This window comes from Carcharhinus amblyrhynchos, unplaced genomic scaffold (assembly GCF_965287045.1).
Source record: "Carcharhinus amblyrhynchos unplaced genomic scaffold, sCarAmb.v2.hapA chromosome_274, whole genome shotgun sequence".
In the NCBI taxonomy this organism is placed as follows: Eukaryota; Metazoa; Chordata; class Chondrichthyes; order Carcharhiniformes; family Carcharhinidae; genus Carcharhinus; species Carcharhinus amblyrhynchos.
In genome coordinates this window covers 125,001-145,000 of record NW_027650014.1, presented here as the reverse complement: position 1 = coordinate 145,000, position 20,000 = coordinate 125,001, and the positions used below count along the sequence as shown (strand labels likewise).

General features: G+C 48.8%; 1 protein-coding gene across 1 annotated transcript in view; it reads left to right on the top strand.

Moving 5' to 3' along the window:
* LOC145338971 (activin receptor type-1-like) overlaps nt 1-18,286 on the top strand; it is a 35,613-nt gene extending 17,327 nt beyond the window's left edge. Inside the window, exons 5-7 of the mRNA XM_080183384.1 lie at nt 6,119-6,316; nt 16,300-16,430; nt 17,672-18,286. Coding sequence (XP_080039510.1) covers nt 6,119-6,316; nt 16,300-16,430; nt 17,672-17,815 — 473 coding nt within the window. The 3' untranslated portion in view covers nt 17,816-18,286. The remainder of the gene's footprint in view (nt 1-6,118; nt 6,317-16,299; nt 16,431-17,671) is intronic.
* Nucleotides 18,287-20,000: the final 1,714 nt, after the last annotated feature.

Genomic DNA, 20,000 nt, shown 5'->3' with positions numbered 1-20,000 from the left:
GCCAATGAGAAGCAAGTTGCCTGTACGCTATCAGTAGCCAATGAGAAGCAAGCTACCTGTACACTATCAGCAGCTAATGAGAAGCAAGTTGCCTGTACACAATCAGTAGCCAATCAGCAGCAAATTGCCTGTACGCTATCAGTAGCCAATGAGAAGCAAGTTGCCTGTACACAATCAATAGCCAATGAGAAGCAAGTTGCCTGTACGCTATCAGTAGCCAATGAGAAGCAAGCTACCTGTACGCTATCAGTAGCCAATCAGCAGCAGGTTGCCTGTACGCAATCAGTAGCCATTGAGAAGCAAGTTGCCTGTACACAATCAGTAGCCAATCAGCAGCAAGTTGCCTGTATGCTATCAGTAGCCAATGAAAAGCAAGCTGCCTGTACACAATCAATAGCCAATGAGAAGCAAGTTGCCTGTACGCTATCAGTAGCAATTGAGAAGCAAGCTACCTGTACGCTATCAGTAGCCAATCAGCAGCAGGTTGCCTGTACGCTATCAGTAGCCAATCAGCAGCAAGTCGCCTGTACACAATCAATAGCCAATGAAAAGCAAGTTGCCTGTATGCAATCAGGAGCCAATGTGAAGCGGGTTGCCTGTACGCAATCAGTAGCCAATGAGAAGCAAGTTGCCTGTACACAATCAGTAGCCAATGAGAAGCAAGTTGCCTGTATGCAATCAATGGCCAATGAGAAGCAAGTTGCCTGTACGCTATCAGTAGCCAATGAGAAGCAAGCTGTCTGTACACAATCAGTAGCCAATGAGAAGCAAGTTGCCTGTACGCTATCAGTAGCCAATGAGAAGCAAGCTGTCTGTACACAATAGCCAATGAGAAACAAGTTGCCTGTACGCTATCAGTAGCCAATCAGCAGCAGGTTGCCTGTACGCAATCAGGAGCCAATGAGAAGCAAGTTGCCTGTACACTATCAGCAGCCAATGAGAAGCAAGTTGCCTGTACACAATCAGTAGCCAATGAGAAGCAAGTTGCCTGTACGCAATCAGTAGCCAATGAGAAGCGGGTTGCCTGTATGCTATCAGTAGCCAATGAGAAGCAAGTTGCCTGTACACAGTCAGTAGCCAATGAGAAGCAAGTTGCCTGTACACAATCAATGGCCAGTGAGAAGCAGGTTGCCTGTTTGCAATCAGTAGCCAATCAGCAGCAAGTTGCCTGTACGCAATCAGTAGCCAATGAGAAGCAAGCTGTCTGTACACAATCAATAGCCAATGAGAAACAAGTTGCCTGTACGCTATCAGTAGCCAATCAGCAGCAGGTTGCCTGTACGCAATCAGGAGCCAATGAGAAGCAAGTTGCCTGTACACTATCAGCAGCCAATGAGAAGCAAGTTGCCTGTACACAATCAGTAGCCAATCAGCAGCAAGTTGCCTGTACGCTATCAGTAGCCAATGAGAAGCAAGTTGCCTGTACACACTCAATAGCCAATCAGCAGCAAGTTGCCTGTACGCAATCAGTAGCCAATGAGAAGCAAGTTGCCTGTACACAGTCGGTATCCAATGAGAAGCAAGTTGCCTATACACAATCAGTAGCCAATCAGAAGCAAGTTGCCTGTACACACTCAATAGCCAATCAGCAGCAAGTTGCCTGTACGCTATCAGTAGCCAATGAGAAGCAAGTTGCCTGTACACAGTCGGTATCCAATGAGAAGCAAGTTGCCTATACACAATCAGTAGCCAATCAGAAGCAAGTTGCCTGTACACACTCAATAGCCAATCAGCAGCAAGTTGCCTGTACGCTATCAGTAGCCAATGAGAAGCAAGTTGCCTGTACACAATCACTAGCCAATGAGAAGCAAGCAGTTATAAAAGAGGCAGTGTGGAGAATGGAGTGGGAATGAGAGGCAGAACCGTGAGGGAACAGCATGTGTTACCAGGGTAGGGAATCTGGCGGGAGAGGCTGTGGCGGTGCGGGCTGGTGGCGGTGGGGGGTAGGTATTGGGATGAGGGTGTGAGGGGACCTGGAGGAGTCGGGAATGGTGGGGGGAGTGTGTTGGGGGAATGGGGTGGGGGGGGTTGTAAATGAAGCGTAGATACATCTCGGCAGCAGAGCTTGGTTGGGATGTATGATCCTGTGAAGTGGGGGCCTGATTTATGTGTTAAACCAAAACCACGTCCCTATGATTGCCCCTTTTCTTTCTGGAGGGGGCGTGTTGCTCTCAACAACCCTGTCAAACCTCTGCCTGAGATTTGAATGGGTAGAGTTCCACAAATTCAGTGATCCAAACACTGGACATTTTTACAATGTGCCACGCATCAATTAAAGATTTTGCCCGATTTAATAAAATTAAACATTAAACTTAACAAAGAGACATTTGGCAGCACAGGAATTGAGTATTGTTGATAAAAAGAGACAGGCTGTCAAAACTTTTGATCTTGCACTCATCAGGACAGCCAGAAAATATCAAAAGTAAAGTGAAGAGTAGAAGGGTAATTCAGAACCAGAATGTTAACTCTGTTTCTCTCTCCACAGACGCTGCCAGACCTGCTGAGTTTATCCAGCATTTTCTGCTTATTAGAACAATTTATACTGCGTGAGATGAGAGTGCTGATTGGTTGGCAAGTAGACTCTGATTGGTAGAGGTGTTGCCATGGGGACTGTAACAGTTATTTGCAAAGCTTTCCTTTAAAAGTGCCACCTGGCTTGAATTTTCAGAAATAATAACTTAATATAAAACTTCCCTGGACAATTTGGCTACATTGGCAAAGTGTTTGATTCCGCCCTTGGGCCACTTTCTGTGTGCAGTTTGCAAATTCTCCCCGTGTCTGTGTGGGTTTCCTCCAGGTGCTCCGGTTTCCTCACACAGTCCAAAGATGTGTAGGTTAGGGTGGATTGGCCATGCTAAATTGTCCCTTAGTGTCCAAAGATGTGCAGGTTAGGGTGGATTGGCCATGCTAAATTGCCCCTTAGTGTCCAAAGATGTGTAGGTTAGGGTGGATTGGCCATGCTAAATTGCCCCTTAGTGTCCAAAGATGTGTAGGTTAGGGTGGATTGGCCATGCTAAATTGCCCCTTAGTGTCCAAAGATGTGTAGGTTAGGGTGGATTGGCCGTGTTAAATTGCCCCTTAGTGTCCAAAGATGTGCAGGTTAGGGTGGATTGGCCGTGCTAAATTGCCCCTTAGTGTCCAAAGGTGTGTAGGTTAGGGTGGATTGGCCATGCTAAATTGCCCCTTAGTGTCCAAAGATGTGTAGGTTAGAGTGGATTGGCCATGCTAAATTGTCCCTTAGTGTCCAAAGATGTGTAGGTTAGGGTGGATTGGCCATGCTAAATTGTCCCCTTAGTGTCCAAAGATGTGTAGGTTAGGTGGATTGGCCATGCTAAATTGTCCCTTAGTGTCCAAAGATGTGTAGGTTAGGGTGGATTGGCCATGCTAAATTGTCCCTTAGTGTCCAAAGATGTGTAGGTTAGGGTGGATTGGCCATGCTAAATTGCCCCTTAGTGTCCAAAGATGTGTAGGTTAGGGTGGATTGGCCATGGTAAATTGTCCCTTAGTGTCCAAAGATGTGCAGGTTAGGGTGGATTGGCCATGCTAAATTGCCCCTTAGTGTCCAAAGATGTGTAGGTTAGGGTGGATTGGCCATGCTAAATTGCCCCTTAGTGTCCAAAGATGTGTAGGTTAGGGTGGATTGGCCATGCTAAATTGCCCCTTAGTATCCAAAGATGTGTAGGTTAGGGTGGATTGGCCATGCTAAATTACCCCTTAGTGTCCAAAGATGTGTAGGTTAGGTGGATTGGCCATGGTAAATCGCTGCTTAGTCTCCAGGGATGTGTAGGTTAAATAGATTAAACATGATAAATGTGTGGAATTATGGGAATAGGATGGGGAAAAGGGTGTGGGCAAGATACTCTATCAGAGAATGAATGTAGACTTGATGGGCCGAATGACCTCGTTCTGCACTGTTCAGAATTCTCAGATTAGAGTTATAGAGTCTTAGAGGTTTACAGCATGGAAACAGGCCCTTTGGCCCAACTTGTCCATGCCATCCAGTTTTTACCATTAAGCTGATCCCAATTGTTCGCGTTTGGCCCCTATCCCTCTATACCCATCCTATCCATGTAGCTGTCTAAACACTTTTTAAAAGACAAAATTGTACCCGCCTCTACTACTGCCTCTGGCAGCTTGTTCTAGACACTCACCACCCTCTGTGTGAAAAAATTGCCCCTCTGGACACTTTTGTATCTCTCCCCTCTCACCTTAAACCTCTGCCCTCTAGTTTTAGACTCCCCTACCTTTGGGGGAAAAGATATTGACTATCTCGCTGATCTGTGCCCCTCATTATTTTATAGACCTCTATAAGGTCACCCCTCAGCCTCCTACGCTCCAGAGAAAAAAGTCCCAGTCTATCCAGCCTCTCCTTATAACTCAAACCATCAAAAGTCCCGGTAGCATCCTAGTAAATCTTTTCTGCACTCTCTCTAGTTTAATAATATCCTTTCTGTAATAGGGTGACCAGAACTGTACACAGTATTCCAAGTGTGGCCTTACCAATGTCTTTCACAACTTCAGCAAGACGTCCCAACTCCTGTATTCAATGTTCTGACCGATGAAACCAAGCATGCCGAATGCCTTCTTCACCACTCTGTCCACCTGTGACTCCACTTTCAAGGAGCTGTGAACCTGTACCCCGAGATCTCTCTGTTCTGTAACTCTCCCCACTGCCCTACCATTAACTGAGTAAGTCCTGCCCCGGTTCAATCTACCAAATTTGTGAGGCATGATTTTCCACTCACAAAGCCATGCTGACTGTCCCTAATCAGTCCTTGTGTCTCTAAATGCCTGTAGATCCTGTCTCTCAAAATACCTTCCAACAATTTACCCACCACAGATGTGAGGCTCACTGGCCTGTAGTTCCCAGGCTTTTCCCTGCAGCCCTTTTTAAACAAAGGCACAACATTTGCCACCCTCTGATCTTCAGGCCCCTCACCCGTGACTATCGATGATTCAAACATCTCTGCTCGGGAACCCACAATTTCCTCCCTAATCTCCCACAGTGTCCTGGGATACACTTCATCAGGTCCCGGGGATTTATCTACCTTGATGTGCTTTAAGACTTCCAGCACCTCCTTCTCTGTAATATGTACGCTCCTCAAGACATCACTATTTATTTCAACAAGTTCCCTAACATCCACACCTTTCTTTAATTTGATTTGATTTATTACTGTCTCATGTATTGGGATACAGTGAAAAATATTGTTTCTTGTGCGCTATACAGACAACACATATCGTTCATAGAGAAGGAAAGGCGAGGGTGCAGAATGTAGTGTTACAGTCACAGCGAGGGTGTAGAGAAGGATTTACTTAGTGCGAGGTAGGTCCATTCAAAAGTCTGACAGCAGCAGGGAAGAAGCTGTTCTTGAGTCGGTTCGTACGCGACCTCAGACTTTTGTATCTTTCTCCCGACGGAAGAAGGTGGAAGAGAGAATGTCCGGGGTGCGTGGGGTCCTTAATTATGCCAGCTGCTTTTCCGAGGCAGCAGGAAGTGTAGACGGAGTCAATGGATGGGAGGCTGGTTTGTGTGATGGATTGGGCTACACTCACAACCTTTTGTAGTTCCTTGTGGTCTCGGACAGAGCAGGAGCCCATACCAAGCTGTGATACAACCAGAAAGAATGCTTTCTATGGGGCATCTGTAAAAGTTGGCGAGAGTTACAGCGGACATGCCAAATTTCCTTAGTCTTCTGAGAAAGTAGAAGTGTTGAGAGCAGGAGCCATATCAAGTTGTGATAACAACCAGAAAGAACCCTTTGTAGTTTCTCAACTGAATACTGATGAGAAATATTCATTTAGGATCTCACCCGTCTCTTGTGGTTCCACACATAGATAACTTGTTGATGCTTAAGAGGCACTTTACTCCTGGTTAGGCTTTTGCCCTTTATGTATTTGTAGAAGTTCTTTGGATTCTATGGCCTGAACTATCCAAAGTACAAACCATCCAACCCAAAATCAGTCAAGATGCTAAATCCTTGGTCCTGAGGTTGTGGGTTTTGAGAACGACACTGTAACCTGTAGTGTCCTCGGCATTGATGCAGTGTGTTTATTCCTCCTCGATATCTGTGTGCCTGATACTGTCCAGAATCACTATAACCTTTCCCCTTCACTGCAGGTTTGGCTGTCATTCACTCGCAGAATAACGACTTCCTGGACATCGGAAGCAACCCCAAAGTGGGCACCAAGCGTTACATGGCCCCAGAGGTGCTGGACGAGACAATCTGTACCAACAGCTTTGAATCATACAAATCGACAGACATCTGGGCGTTCGGTCTGGTACTGTGGGAGATTGCAAGGAGAACACTGATAAACGGTAAGCATCGTTCCACTCGCAAGAGAGCAGCAGGCATGGTTTTGGGAGATACAGTGGCTAATTAAGATGGGGAGGCCATTCAGCCCCTCAACCCTGTTCTGCCATTCAGTCAGATTGTGCCAATCCAAGCCTATCTCTTTCTGCCCAGCTTATCCTTGTTTCTGTAAGCTTTAATATGTTTGCCCAAAAGGGTGGCACTTTGGCACAGTGGTTAGCACTGTTGCTTCACAGCGCCAGGGATCCAGGTTCAATTCCAGCCTCAGATCACTGTCTATGTGGAGTCTACATGTTCTCCCTGTGTCTGTGTGGGTTTTCTCTGGGTGCTCCGGTTTCCTCCCATCGTCCAATGATGTGTAGGTTAGGTGGATTGGCCATGCTAAATTGTTACTTAGTGTCCAAAGATGTGTAGGTTAGGGTGGATTGGCCACACTAAATTGTCCCTTCATGTCAAAAGATGTGTAGGTTAGGGTGGATTGGCCATGCTAAATTGCCCCTTAGTGTCCAAAGATGTGCAGGTTAGGTGTATTGGCCATGTTAAATTGTCCCTTAGTGTCCAAAGATGTGCAGGTTAGGTGTATTGGCCATGTTAAATTGTCCCTTAGTGTCCAGAGATGAGTAGGTTAGGTGGATTGGCCATGTTAAATTAACCTTAATGTCAGGGGATTAGCGGGGTAAATGTGTGGGGATACATGGATTAGGCCTGGGTGGGATTGTGGTCAGTGCAGACTTGATGAGCCGAATGGCCTCCTTCAGCACTGTCGGGATTCCATGGTTCTATAAAAAAACTAACAGTTTTATTTTTAATTAAATCCCACCACCACCTCCCCCCCCACAGTTTTGTGGGGGAAATTTCCACTCGCCTTTGTGGAAAGAGGTCCTTCCTGACCTTACCCCTGTGGGCTCGCTCTAACATCAGGGCACTGTCCCAATAAAGTCATACAGTGCAGAAAAGGCCATTTGGCCCATCGAGTCTGCACCGACAATATCTACACTACTAACAGTTCTAATCCCCCGATACTCAGGTTTAATTTCCCATGGCCAAGCAGCCTAACCCTACACATCTTTGGACCAGGGATGGGCAATAAATGCTGGCCAGCCAGCAATGCCCATGAATAAAGCAAACCTCCCGTTGGCCAGCCTGGGTTACGAAAATACAAATGGCCCTTGTCGAACTCTCTTTGCATTTCGTCTGAGCAGCCCATGGGGACTATTAGTGTCTCTTCAGAGATAACGAGGTACAAATTTCTCCAATAGTGCCAGGTCGCTTCTTCTGTTTGGGGATCACAGGCAGGCACAGAGTCAGAGAGGTTTACAGCATGGAAACCCAGGCCCTTGGGCCCAATGCTGCCCTAATTATAAGTTTTTTAAAACCCCTATAAGCTAATGCCAATTGCCCCCATTTGGCCCATATCCCTCCATACCCATCTTACCCATGTAACTGTCTAAATGCTTTTTAAAAGACAAAATTGTACCCGCCCCTACTACTACCTCTGGCAGCTCGTTCCAGACACTCACCACCCTCTGTGTGAAAAAATTGCCCCTCTGGACCCTTTTGTATCTCTCCCCTCTCATCTTAAACCTATATGGTTTTAGACTCCCCTACCTTTGGGGAAAAGATATTGACTATCTAACTGATCTGTGTCCCTCATTATTTTATGGACCTCTGTAAGATCTACGCAGCACACATCTCCACATCATTTATATACTTTATATATGTTACGTAAAAAATTCTCACAGTCTTAGTCTCTCACAATGGATGTGAGATGGGGTTGGGTGGAAGGAGACTGATGAGGGAGTATGAGCACTGACTGCTTGGCCTGTGTTCATGCTGTAAACTCAAAGAATTATAATGAGATTTTATATCCATTTTTCCACAACTATGAAGACAGGAAACTTATCATTTGTTTGCACATTATTGGCTGCTGTCATCAGCTGGTCCCTTTCGGCCTGAGTTCCTCAATCCCGTGTTTACTTCATGCAAAGTTATCACTGCTTGAAAACACTCTAATCTTCATGTCAGCACCCAGTTTGGGACAAAAGGCAGAGTAATGAGTCTCGTGAATGTAATCCTTCTGATTAGAACGTCAGCAGCGAGCCAGGCAGAACTGGCAGCCTGGCTTGTTCCCATCTTATCAGGCCGTTCTCATACAGGACACATGGGAGAGTGCGGGGAGAGGTCACTCAATGAGCTTCTCCTGCCTGCCAATGATTCTGAATCCCACGAAAAACATTCGACTCATTCGGGGCCATTCAAACCAACAGGACGGGTTCGAGATATGTGTGTTTATTAGGTTTTCTGGTTCTGGAATGTCTTCTTAGTTATTTGCAAGCTTCCCCCCCTCCCCCACTCCCCAGAAAACCAGTCATTCTACGTGGCTGGAACAAATGTGACACGTTCTGTCTCTCTGCCTCTTGTTTTGGGATCATTTTGTTTTAAAAAAATCAGATGGGGAAGGTGAAGTTTATTTGTGAGTGTCACAAGTAGGCTGACATTAACACTGCAATGAAGTTATTGTGAAAATCCCCTCGTCGCCACAGTCCTGTTTAGGTACACTTAGGGAGAATGGCCACCCACCTAACCTACACATCTTTGGACACTAAGGGGCAATTTAGCCTGGTGAGAAGTCTCACAACACCGGGTTAAAGTCCAACACATTTATTTGGTAGCAAAATCCACTAGCTTTCGGAGCGCTGCTCCTTCATCAGATGGGTGGGAGTTCTGTTCACAAACAGGGCATATAAAGACACAAACTCAAATTACAGAATAATGATTAGAATGTGAGTCTTTACAGGTAATTAAGTCTTAAAGGTACAGACAGTGTGAGTGGAGAGAGGGTTAAGCACAGGTTAAAGAGATGTGTATTGTCTCCAGACAGGACAGTTAGTGAGATTTTGCAAGCCCAGGAAAGTCGTGGGGGTTACAGATAGTGTGACATGAACCCAAGATCCCGGTTGGGACCGTCCTCATGTGTGTGGAACTTAGCTATCAGTCTCTGCTCAGCGACTCTGCACTGTCGTGTGTCGTGAAGGCTGCCTTGGAGAACGTTTACCCGAAGATCAGAGACTGAATGCCCGTGATTGCTGAAGTGTTCGCCAACAGGAAGGGAACAGTCTTGCCTGGTGATTGTCGAGCGATGTTCATTCATCCGTTGTCGTAGCGTCTGCATGGTCTCCCCAATGTACCATGCCTCGGGACATCCTTTCCTGCAGCATATCAGGTAGACAATGTTAGCCGAATTGCAAGAGTATGTACCGTGTACCTGGTGGATGATGTTCTCACGTGTGATGATGGTATCCATGTCGATGATCCGTCATGTCTTGCAGAGGTTGCTGTGACAGGGTTGTGTGGTGTTGTGGTCACTGTTCTCCTGAAGGCTGGGTAGTTTGCTGCGGACAATGGTCTGTTTGAGGTTGTGTGGTTGTTTGAAGGTAAGAAGTGGGGGTGTGAGGATGGCTTTGGCGAGATGTTCGTCTACATTAATGACATTGCCCTCATAAGAACAGGCTATGGTGCATACCTCATCGATCGACAGTTCCGATGCGCCACAGCGGAAAACCGCACCAACCTCCTCAGAAGACAAACACGGGACACAGTGGACAGAGGACCCTTCGTTGTCCAGTACTTCCCCGGAGCGGAGAAGCTACGACATTTTCCCCGGAGCCTTCAACATGTCATTGATGAAGATGAACATCTCGCCAAAGCCATCCTCACACCCCCACTTCTTACCTTCAAACAACCGCACAACCTTAAACAGACCATTGTTCGCAGCAAACTACCCAGCCTTCAGGAGAACAGTGACCACAACACCACACAACCCTGTCACAGCAACCTCTGCAAGACATGACGGATCATCGACATGGATGCCATCATCTCACGTGAGAACACCATCCACCAGGTACATGGTAAATACTCTTGCAACTCGGCCAACGTTGTCTACCTGATACGTTGCAAGAAAGGATGTCCTGAGGCATGGTACATTGGGGAGACCATGCAGACGCTATGACAACGGATGAATGAACATCGCTCGACAATCACCAGGCAAGACTGTTCCCTTCCTGTTGGCGAACGCTTCAGTGGTCACGGGCATTCGGCCTCTGATCTTCGGGTAAGCGTTCTCCAAGGCGGCCTTCACGACACACGACAGCGCAGAGTCGCTGAACAGAGACTGACAGCCAAGTTCCGCACACATGAAGATGGCCTCAACCTGGATCTTGGGTTCATGTCACACTATCTGTAACCCCCGTGACTTGCCTGGGCTTGCAAAATCTCACTAACTGTCCTGTCTGGAGACAATACACATCTCTTTAACCTGTGCTTAACCCTCTCTCCACTCACACTGTCTGTACCTTTAAGACTTGATTACCTGTAAAGACTTGCATTCCAATCATTATTCTGTAAATTGAGTTGGCACTCTGTAACATCTGCAACGGGCTGTAAACATTCCCGGTTCCCAAATGACACCCATGCCCGCCCCTGCCAGAAAACCCCGGCCTTGCAGACACTTTCTCCCAAGTCGGGACCCCGATTCCCGCTGCTGCCTGATGAAAACTCGGGCCCTCCAGAGGTGGGGGATCCGTGTGTGTGGCTCAATCCCACCAGGACTGGAGCATTTCACAACTAAACCACTGGGGGGCACTCAGCGCTTAGCTTTCAGAAGAGGCTGATGGGAAAATGTCACACAAGGTCAGCTTGTTGCTAAAAATACCACAGGAAGATCTGTCGCTGCTTTATTCACCACATTTGTGTTGACTTGCTTTCTGCTGCCGAGGCCCTCCACTCTGGAAATATCCTCCCGGAATCTCCCTGCCATTCACATTGCTGAAAACCAACTTTCTTCACCTGCCCTAGTATGCACTTATACCACGGCCAATCCACCTTTTCAGACCATCTTTCAGACTGTGGGAGGAAACCGGAGCACCCAGAGGAAACCCACACAGACACGGGGAGAATGTGCAGAATCCACACAGACAGTGACCCAAACCGGGAATTGAACCCGGGTCCCTGGCGCTGTGAGGCAGCAGTGCTAACCACTGTGCCACTCAACTAATTTGCCCCTTAGTGTCCAAAGACGTGCAGATTAGGGGGGTTTGGCCATACTAAATTGCCCCTTAGTTTAAGTATTACTGTCACAAGTAGATTTACATAAAAACTGCAATGAAGTTACTGTAAAATTTCCCTAGTTGTCGCACTCCTGCTTGGGTTACACTGTGGGAGAATTTAGCACATAACCAGTGCGTCTTTCACACTGAGGGAGGAAACCGGAGCACCCAGAGGAAACCCACACAGACACGGGGAGAACATGCAAACTCCACACAGACAGTTACCCAGCCAGGAATCGAACCCAGGTCCCTGGTGCTGTGAGGCAGCAGTGCTAACCACTGTGCCACCGTGCTGCACTTGCTCTGCGTCACAGGTTGTGGTTCAAGTTCTTTCTCCAGTCTGGATCGAGACTGACAGGGAGCTGACAGGGAGATGACAGGGTGCTGACTGGGTGCTGACAGGGTGCTGACTGGGAGCTGACTGGGAGCTGACAGGGTGCTGACAGGGAGATGACAGGGAGCTGACAAGGGAGCTGACAGGGTGCTGACTGGGTGCTGACAGGGTGCTGACAGGGAGCTGACAGGGAGCTGACAGGGTGCTGACAGGGAGCTGACTGGGAGCTGACAGGGAGCTGACAGGGTGCTGACAGGGTGCTGACAGGGTGCTGACAGGGAGATGACAGGGTGCTGACAGGGTGCTGACAGGGAGCTGACTGGGAGATGACAGGGTGCTGACAGGGAGCTGACAGGGAGATGACAGGGAGCTGACAGGGTGCTGACAGGGAGCTGACAGGGAGATGACAGGGAGCTGACAGGGTGCTGACAGGGAGCTGACAGGGTGCTGACAGGGTGCTGACTGGGTGCTGACAGGGAGCTGACAGGGTGCTGACAGGGAGCTGACAGGGAGCTGACAGGGAGCTGACTGGGAGCTGACAGGGAGCTGACAGGGTGCTGACAGGGAGCTGACAGGGTGCTGACTGGGTGCTGACTGGGAGCTGACAGGGTGCTGACAGGGTGCTGACAGGGAGCTGACAGGGAGCTGACAGGGAGCTGACAGGGAGATGACAGGGTGCTGACAGGGAGCTGACAGGGTGCTGACTGGGTGCTGACTGGGAGCTGACAGGGTGCTGACAGGGTGCTGACAGGGAGCTGACAGGGTGCTGACTGGGTGCTGACAGGGTGCTGACAGGGAGCTGACAGGGTGCTGACAGGGTGCTGACAGGGTGCTGACAGGGAGCTGACAGGGTGCTGACAGGGTGCTGACAGGGAGCTGACAGGGTGCTGACAGGGTGCTGACAGGGAGATGACAGGGTGCTGACAGGGAGCTGACAGGGTGCTGACAGGGTGCTGACAGGGTGCTGACAGGGTGCTGACAGGGAGATGACAGGGAGCTGACAGGGAGCTGACAGGGTGCTGACAGGGTGCTGACAGGGAGATGACAGGGTGCTGACAGGGAGCTGACAGGGTGCTGACAGGGTGCTGACAGGGAGATGACAGGGTGCTGACAGGGAGCTGACTGGGAGATGACAGGGAGCTGACAGGGTGCTGACAGGGAGATGACAGGGTGCTGACAGGGAGATGACAGGGTGCTGACAGGGAGCTGACAGGGTGCTGACAGGGAGATGACAGGGTGCTGACAGGGAGATGACAGGGTGCTGACAGGGAGCTGACAGGGTGCTGACAGGGTGCTGACAGGGTGCTGACAGGGAGATGACAGGGTGCTGACAGGGAGCTGACTGGGAGATGACAGGGAGCTGACAGGGTGCTGACAGGGTGCTGACAGGGAGATGACAGGGTGCTGACAGGGAGCTGACTGGGAGATGACAGGGAGCTGACAGGGTGCTGACAGGGAGCTGACAGGGAGCTGACAGGGAGCTGACAGGGTGCTGACAGGGAGATGACAGGGTACTGACAGGGAGCTGACAGGGTGCTGACAGGGTGCTGACTGGGAGATGACAGGGAGATGACAGGGAGCTGACAGGGTGCTGACAGGGAGCTGACAGGGAGCCACCTTTCAATAATGCCCTGTCTGCCCTCTCGGGTAGTTACAATATACCCCTTGGCACTGTTTCGAAGTAAAAAGTCTGACAACACCAGGTTTTAGTCCAACCTATTTATTTGATAATATACTCACAAGCTTTCGGGTTAGTCCCTTCGTCAGGTGAATGGAGAGTTCTGGCCTCAGACAGAGCATATAAAGCACAGACAGTTTAGAGATTACTGATTAGAATGTGAATCCTTACACCTAACCTGCTGTCCAAGACCTGAAGTGGCTGATAATGTGAGTGGAAGGAGCACTGATCACAGGTTACAGAGATGTGTATTGTCTCCAGACAGTACAGTAAGTGAGGTTTTGCAAACCCAGGCAAGTCACGGGGGTTACAGATAGTGCGACATGAACCCAAGATCCCTGTTGAGACCGTCCTCATGTGTGCGGAACTTGGCTATCAGTCTCTGTTCAGCGACTCTGCGCTGTCGTGTGTCGTGAAGGCCGCCTTGGAGAATCCTTACCCGAAGGTCAGAGGCTGAATGCCCGTGACCACTGAAGTGTTCGCCAACAGGAAGGGAACAGTCTTGCCTGGTGACTGTCGAGCGATGTTCATTCATCCGTTGTCGTAGCGTCTGCATGGTCTCCCCAATGTACCATGCTTCGGGACATCCTTTCTTGCAACATATCAGGTAGACAATGTTGGCCGAGTTGCAAGAGTATTTACCATGTACCTGGTGGACGGTATTCTCACGTGTGATGATGGTATCCATGTCGATGATCCGGCATGTCTTGCAGAGGTTGCTGTGGCAGGGTTGTGTGGTATTGTGGTCACTGTTCTCCTGAAGGCTGGGTAGTTTGCTGCGAACAATGGTCTGTTTGAGGTTGTGTGGTTGTCTGAAAGCAAGAAGTGGGGGTGTGGGGATAGCCCTGGCGAGATGTTCGTCTTCATCAATGATATGTTGAAGACTCCGGAGAAGATGTCGTAGCTTCTCCGCTCCGGGGAAGTACTCATCAGACTCACCATGGACTACTCCCCAGAATCAGTTGCATTCTTGGACACACGCGTCTCCATTAAGGACGGTCACCTCAGCACCTCACTGTACCGCAAGCCCACAGACAATCTCACAATGCTCCACTTCTCCAGTTTCCACCCTCAACATGTTAAAGAAGCTATTCCCTATGGACAAGCCCTCCGTATACACAGGATTTGCTCAGATGAGGAGGATCGTGACAGACACCTCCAGACCCTGAAAGATGCCCTCATAAGAACAGGATATGGTGCTCGACTCATAGATCGGCAGTTCCGATGCGCCACAGCGAAAAACCGCACCGATCTCCTCAGAAGGCAAACACGGCACACGGTGGACAGAGTACCCTTCGTCGTCCAGTACTTCCCCGGAGCGGAGAAGCTACGACATCTTCTCCGGAGTCTTCAACATATCATTGATGAAGACGAACATCTCGCCAGGGCTATCCCCACACCCCCACTTCTTGCTTTCAGACAACCGCACAACCTCAAACAGACCATTGTTCGCAGCAAACTACCCAGCCTTCAGGAGAACAGTGACCACAATACCACACAACCCTGCCACAGCAACCTCTGCAAGACATGCCGGATCATCGACATGGATACCATCATCACACGTGAGAATACCGTCCACCAGGTACACGGTAAATACTCTTGCAACTCGGCCAACATTGTCTACCTGATACGTTGCAAGAAAGGATGTCCCGAAGCATGGTACATTGGGGAGACCATGCAGACGCTACGACAACGGATGAATGAACATCGCTCGTCAGTCACCAGGCAAGACTGTTCCCTTCCTGTTGGCGAACACTTCAGTGGTCACGGGCATTCAGCCTCTGACCTTCGGGTAAGCATTCTCCAAGGCGGCCTTCACGACACACGACAGCGCAGAGTCGCTGAACAGAGACTGATAGCCAAGTTCCGCACACATGAGGACGGTCTCAACAGGGATCTTGGGTTCATGTCGCACTATCTGTAACCCCCGTGACTTGCCTGGGTTTGCAAAACCTCACTTACTGTACTGTCTGGAGACAATACACATCTCTTTAAACTGTGATCAGTGCTCCTTCCACTCACATTGTCAGCCACTTCAGGTCTTGAACAGCAGGTTAGGTGCAAGGATTCGCATTCTAATCAGTAATCTCGAAACTGTCTGTGCTTTATATGCTCTGTCTGAGGCCAGAACTCTCCATTCACCTGACGAAGGGACTAACCCCGAAAGCTTGTGAGTATATTATCAAATAAATAGGTTGGACTAAAACCTGGTGTTGTCAGACTTTTTACTGTGTTTACGCCAGTCCAACGCCGGCACACCCACATCATGACTGTTTCGAAGAACAGCAGAGGATCATGGGCAATATTTATACCTCAATCAACATCACAAAAACAGATTACTCAGTCATTATCTCAGGGCTGCTTGTGATTTGATTTGATTTATTATTGTCACATGTATTGGGATACGGTGAAAAGTATTGTTTCTTGCGCACTATACAGGCAAAGCATACCATTCATAGAGAAGGAAAGGAGGGAGTGCAGAATGTAGTGTTACAGTCACAGATAGGGTGCAGAGAAAATGTAATTGGGTGGGATTTTCCGGTTGCACCTGCCCCAAGTCTGGAAAATCCTGCCCAACTTCAACACCCCTTTGCATGGTGTGACTCCCCCACCCCCTCCTCCGTCCCCACACACTACGGTTCCAGTGGCGAGCGGGATGGGAAAACTCCCCCCATTGTCTGATTTCAAGAAGAAATTGGATATTCCTCTGAAGGGATCGAGGGATTTGGGGGGAAGGGGGGATCGGGATATTGAATTTGATGATCAGCCATGAATGGCGGAGCAGGCTCGAAGGGCTGAATGGCCTCCTGCTCCTAGTTTCTGTGGTTCTATGAGCTGATTAACTCGAATTGTTCTTTGCGTTGACTGCAGGAATCACAGAAGAGTACAAGCCTCCGTTTTATGATGTGGTTCCCACTGATCCTAGTTTCGAGGACATGAGGAAAGTTGTCTGCACGGATCAGCAGAGACCCAACATTCCCAACAGATGGCTCTCTGACCCAGTAAGCAACCGCAAATTTCTGTATTCTCTGTATTGTTCTCTTGGTAAAGTTCAGCCAGCAAACAACCGTCTGCAATGATACAGCGGCTGATACACTGGTGCAATTTAGCACGGCCAATCCACCTAACCTACACATCTTTGGACACTAAGGGGCAATTTAGCATGGCCAATCCACCTAACCTACACATCTTTGGACACTAAGGGACAATTTAGCATGGCCAATCCACCCTAACCTACACATCTTTGGACACTAAGGGGCAATTTAGCATGGCCAATCCATCTAACCTACACATCTTTGGACACTAAGGGGCAATTTAGCATGGCCAATCCATCTAACCTACACATCTTTGGACACAAAGGGGCAATTTAGCATGGCCAATCCATCTAACCTACACATCTTTGGACACTAAGGGGCAATTTAGCATGGCCAATCCACCTAACCTACACATCTTTGGACACTAAGGGGACAATTTAGCATGGCCAATCCATCTAACCTGCACACCTTTGGACACAAAGGGGCAATTTAGCATGGCCAATCCATCTAACCTACACATCTTTGGACACAAAGGGGCAATTTAGCATGGCCAATCCATCTAACCTACACATCTTTGGACACTAAGGGGCAATTTAGCATGGCCAATCCACCTAACCTACACATCTTTGGACACTAAGGGGACAATTTAGCATGGCCAAACCACCTAACCTACACATCTTTGGACACTAAGGGGACAATTTAGCATGGCCAATCCACCCTAACCTACACATCTTTGGACACTAAGGGGACAATTTAGCATGGCCAAACCACCTAACCTACACATCTTTGGACACTAAGGGGCAATTTAGCATGGCCAATCCATCTAACCTGCACACCTTTGGACACTAAGGGGCAATTTAGCATGGCCAATCGCCCTGTCCTGCACATCTTTGGACACTAAGGGGCAGTTTAACATGGCCAGTACACCTAACCTACATGTCTTTGGAGTGTGAGAGGAATCTGGAGCACCCAGAGGAAACCCACGCAGACATGGGGAGAATGTGCAAAATCCACACAGACAGTAACCCGAGCCGGGAATTGAATCCCTGGCACTGTGAGGCAGCCACACCTTAAAATCTTAGAAGCACAATAGCATCACAGCCTATATTGAAAGAAATACCTGTGCACAACCTCAATGGTCATCTTCATTTCTGCCCACCCCCCCTTTTTTCTGAACCTGATCTCATGGCTTTATTTATACCCTTTAGATTCTCTCCTCTCTTGCCAAGCTAATGAAGGAATCCTGGTACCACAACCCCTCTGCCAGACTGACTGCACTCCGCATCAAGAAGACGCTCGGGGCTCTGGCAAACTCAGACAACCTGCTGCATAAACTCAAATCAGGCTGCTAGCACTCCTTGGCGTGGCTCTCCGACACAGGAAGAAAAGAAAATGTCCTTCCATCTTTCCAGCTGGCCAGTTAATCCACCACGACCCTGCCTAATGTCCTTTTAAACTTGCCACACACTCAGGCATTCACCCAGCAGTGCAGACTTTAACACAGCGTGGATTCTGCTTCGAAACTGACCTCCGCAAAATCTGTGAGCTGTCGGGATAAAGAGGGGTTTTGTTTTGGGAACTCACTTTGCATCTGTCGTCAAGGGAGATGTGGAGCAGAGTTTAAAGTTTATTTATTAGTGTCACAACTCGGCTTACATTAACACTGCAATGAAGTTACTGTGAAAATCCTCCAGTCACCACACTCCTGTTCGGGTAACACTGAGGGAGAAATTAGCATGGCCCAGTGCACCTAACCTGCATATCATTGGACACGAAGGGGCAATTTAGCATGGCCAATCCACCTAACCTACACATCTTTGGACACTAAGGGGCAGTTTAGCATGGCCAATCCACCTAACCTGTACATCTTTTGGACTGTGGGAGGAAATCGGAGCACCTGGAGGAAACCCACGCAGACACAGGCAGAATGTGCAAACTCCACACAGACAGTGACCCAAGCCGGGAATCGAACCCGGGCCCCGGTGCTGTGAGGCAGCGGTATTAACCCAGTGTACCACCGTGTGAGTTTGCATGTTCGTCTGCAAGGGGATGTTGGGACTAGATGTCCAATGGCCCTCCAAGAACTGGGAGCCACCCACGTGAAGGAGAGATAGATAAATGTAGTCCCCCCCCACCCCCGCACCGCCGCTCCTCAGCTCTCCCCTTTTCACTGTTGTGTTAGAATTGTAGCTGCAGAGCAAGATCCCAGGAATGAATAAGTAGCATTAATGGGCTCAAATCAGATGTGAGTGAGGTATTTTAACCTCACACTGACAGGTGAACATCCTTGAACGTTCAGGACACACACTGTGCGCAACATCAGAAGCGGTGTGGTGACAGCAGAAAAGAGTTCCAAAGAACATACCTAAGACATCTACGAAAGATCAAATGCATAACTGGCTGAGAAGTTTTTAATCCTATTTGAAATATTCGCATTTTATCGGCCAAATGTAAATCAAAGCATGAGAAAGATTTTGCAACAATTTTTTCCGCTCGTTGGAACTTGCGCCAGCGTCGTCTCGCATGTGTCATTCTGTCAAGGAAATGAACAGTGAAGGAGCAGCACCCATTCATTTGTCCCGCCTTGCGACCATTCGGCCCTACAGAACGTGGGATTGGAACCAAAGGGCAGTCAGACTTCAAGAAGGGTACGTGGGTGGGGGGTGGGTTTGGGTTGGCTGGGAGGTGCAGACTGAAGGTAAGGCCAGTGGGGAAATGGGAACTGGTCTGAGGCCAGCTTTGAAACACTCTGTCAGGATAATGTGGATGGGTGGGGGTGGGGGAAATCCTGAGCATTTGCCGGGATTGGGGGCTGGGATGGCGAGGACATTACAGGGGTAACATTCTGCAGGTCGGTTAGTATCAGTGGCGGGAAAAGAAGTGGAAATAGCCAAACAACAGGAACATTCCGGACTAAAATCACATCCTTGTTATTTATCCGTTCAAAGAACAGGACATTCCAGCACAGGTACAGGCCCTTCAGCCCTCCAAGTCTGTGCTGATCATGATGCCCTAACTTAACTAAAACAAATCCTCCTGCCCTTACTCAGTCCGTATCCCTCTATTCCCTCCCTATTCATGTTCCCATCCAGATTCCTCTTAAATGTTCCTGCTTCCACCCCCTCCTCTGGCAGCCCGTTCCAGACACCCACCCCTCTCTGTGTGAAAAACCTCCCCCGCACATCTCCCTTAAACTTTCCTCCTCTCCCCTTGAACCTGTGCCCCCTTGTAATTGACCCTTCCACCCTGGGGAAAAAGCCTCTCCCTATCCACCCGCCTCTCATCATTTTGTAGACCAGGTCTCCCCTCCATCTTTCCAGTGAAAACAATCCCAGTTTATCCAACCTCTCCCCTTAGCCAACACCCTCGAGACCAGGCAACATCCTGGTGAACCTTCTCTGCGCTCTCTCCAAAGCTGCCTTCTGGTAGTGTGGTGACCAGAACTGCACACAATCCTGTTCGAATTTTACAAGTTTCTCTGAGATCCCCTCTCACTCTTCTGAACTCCAGTGAATATAATCCTAACCGACTTAGTCT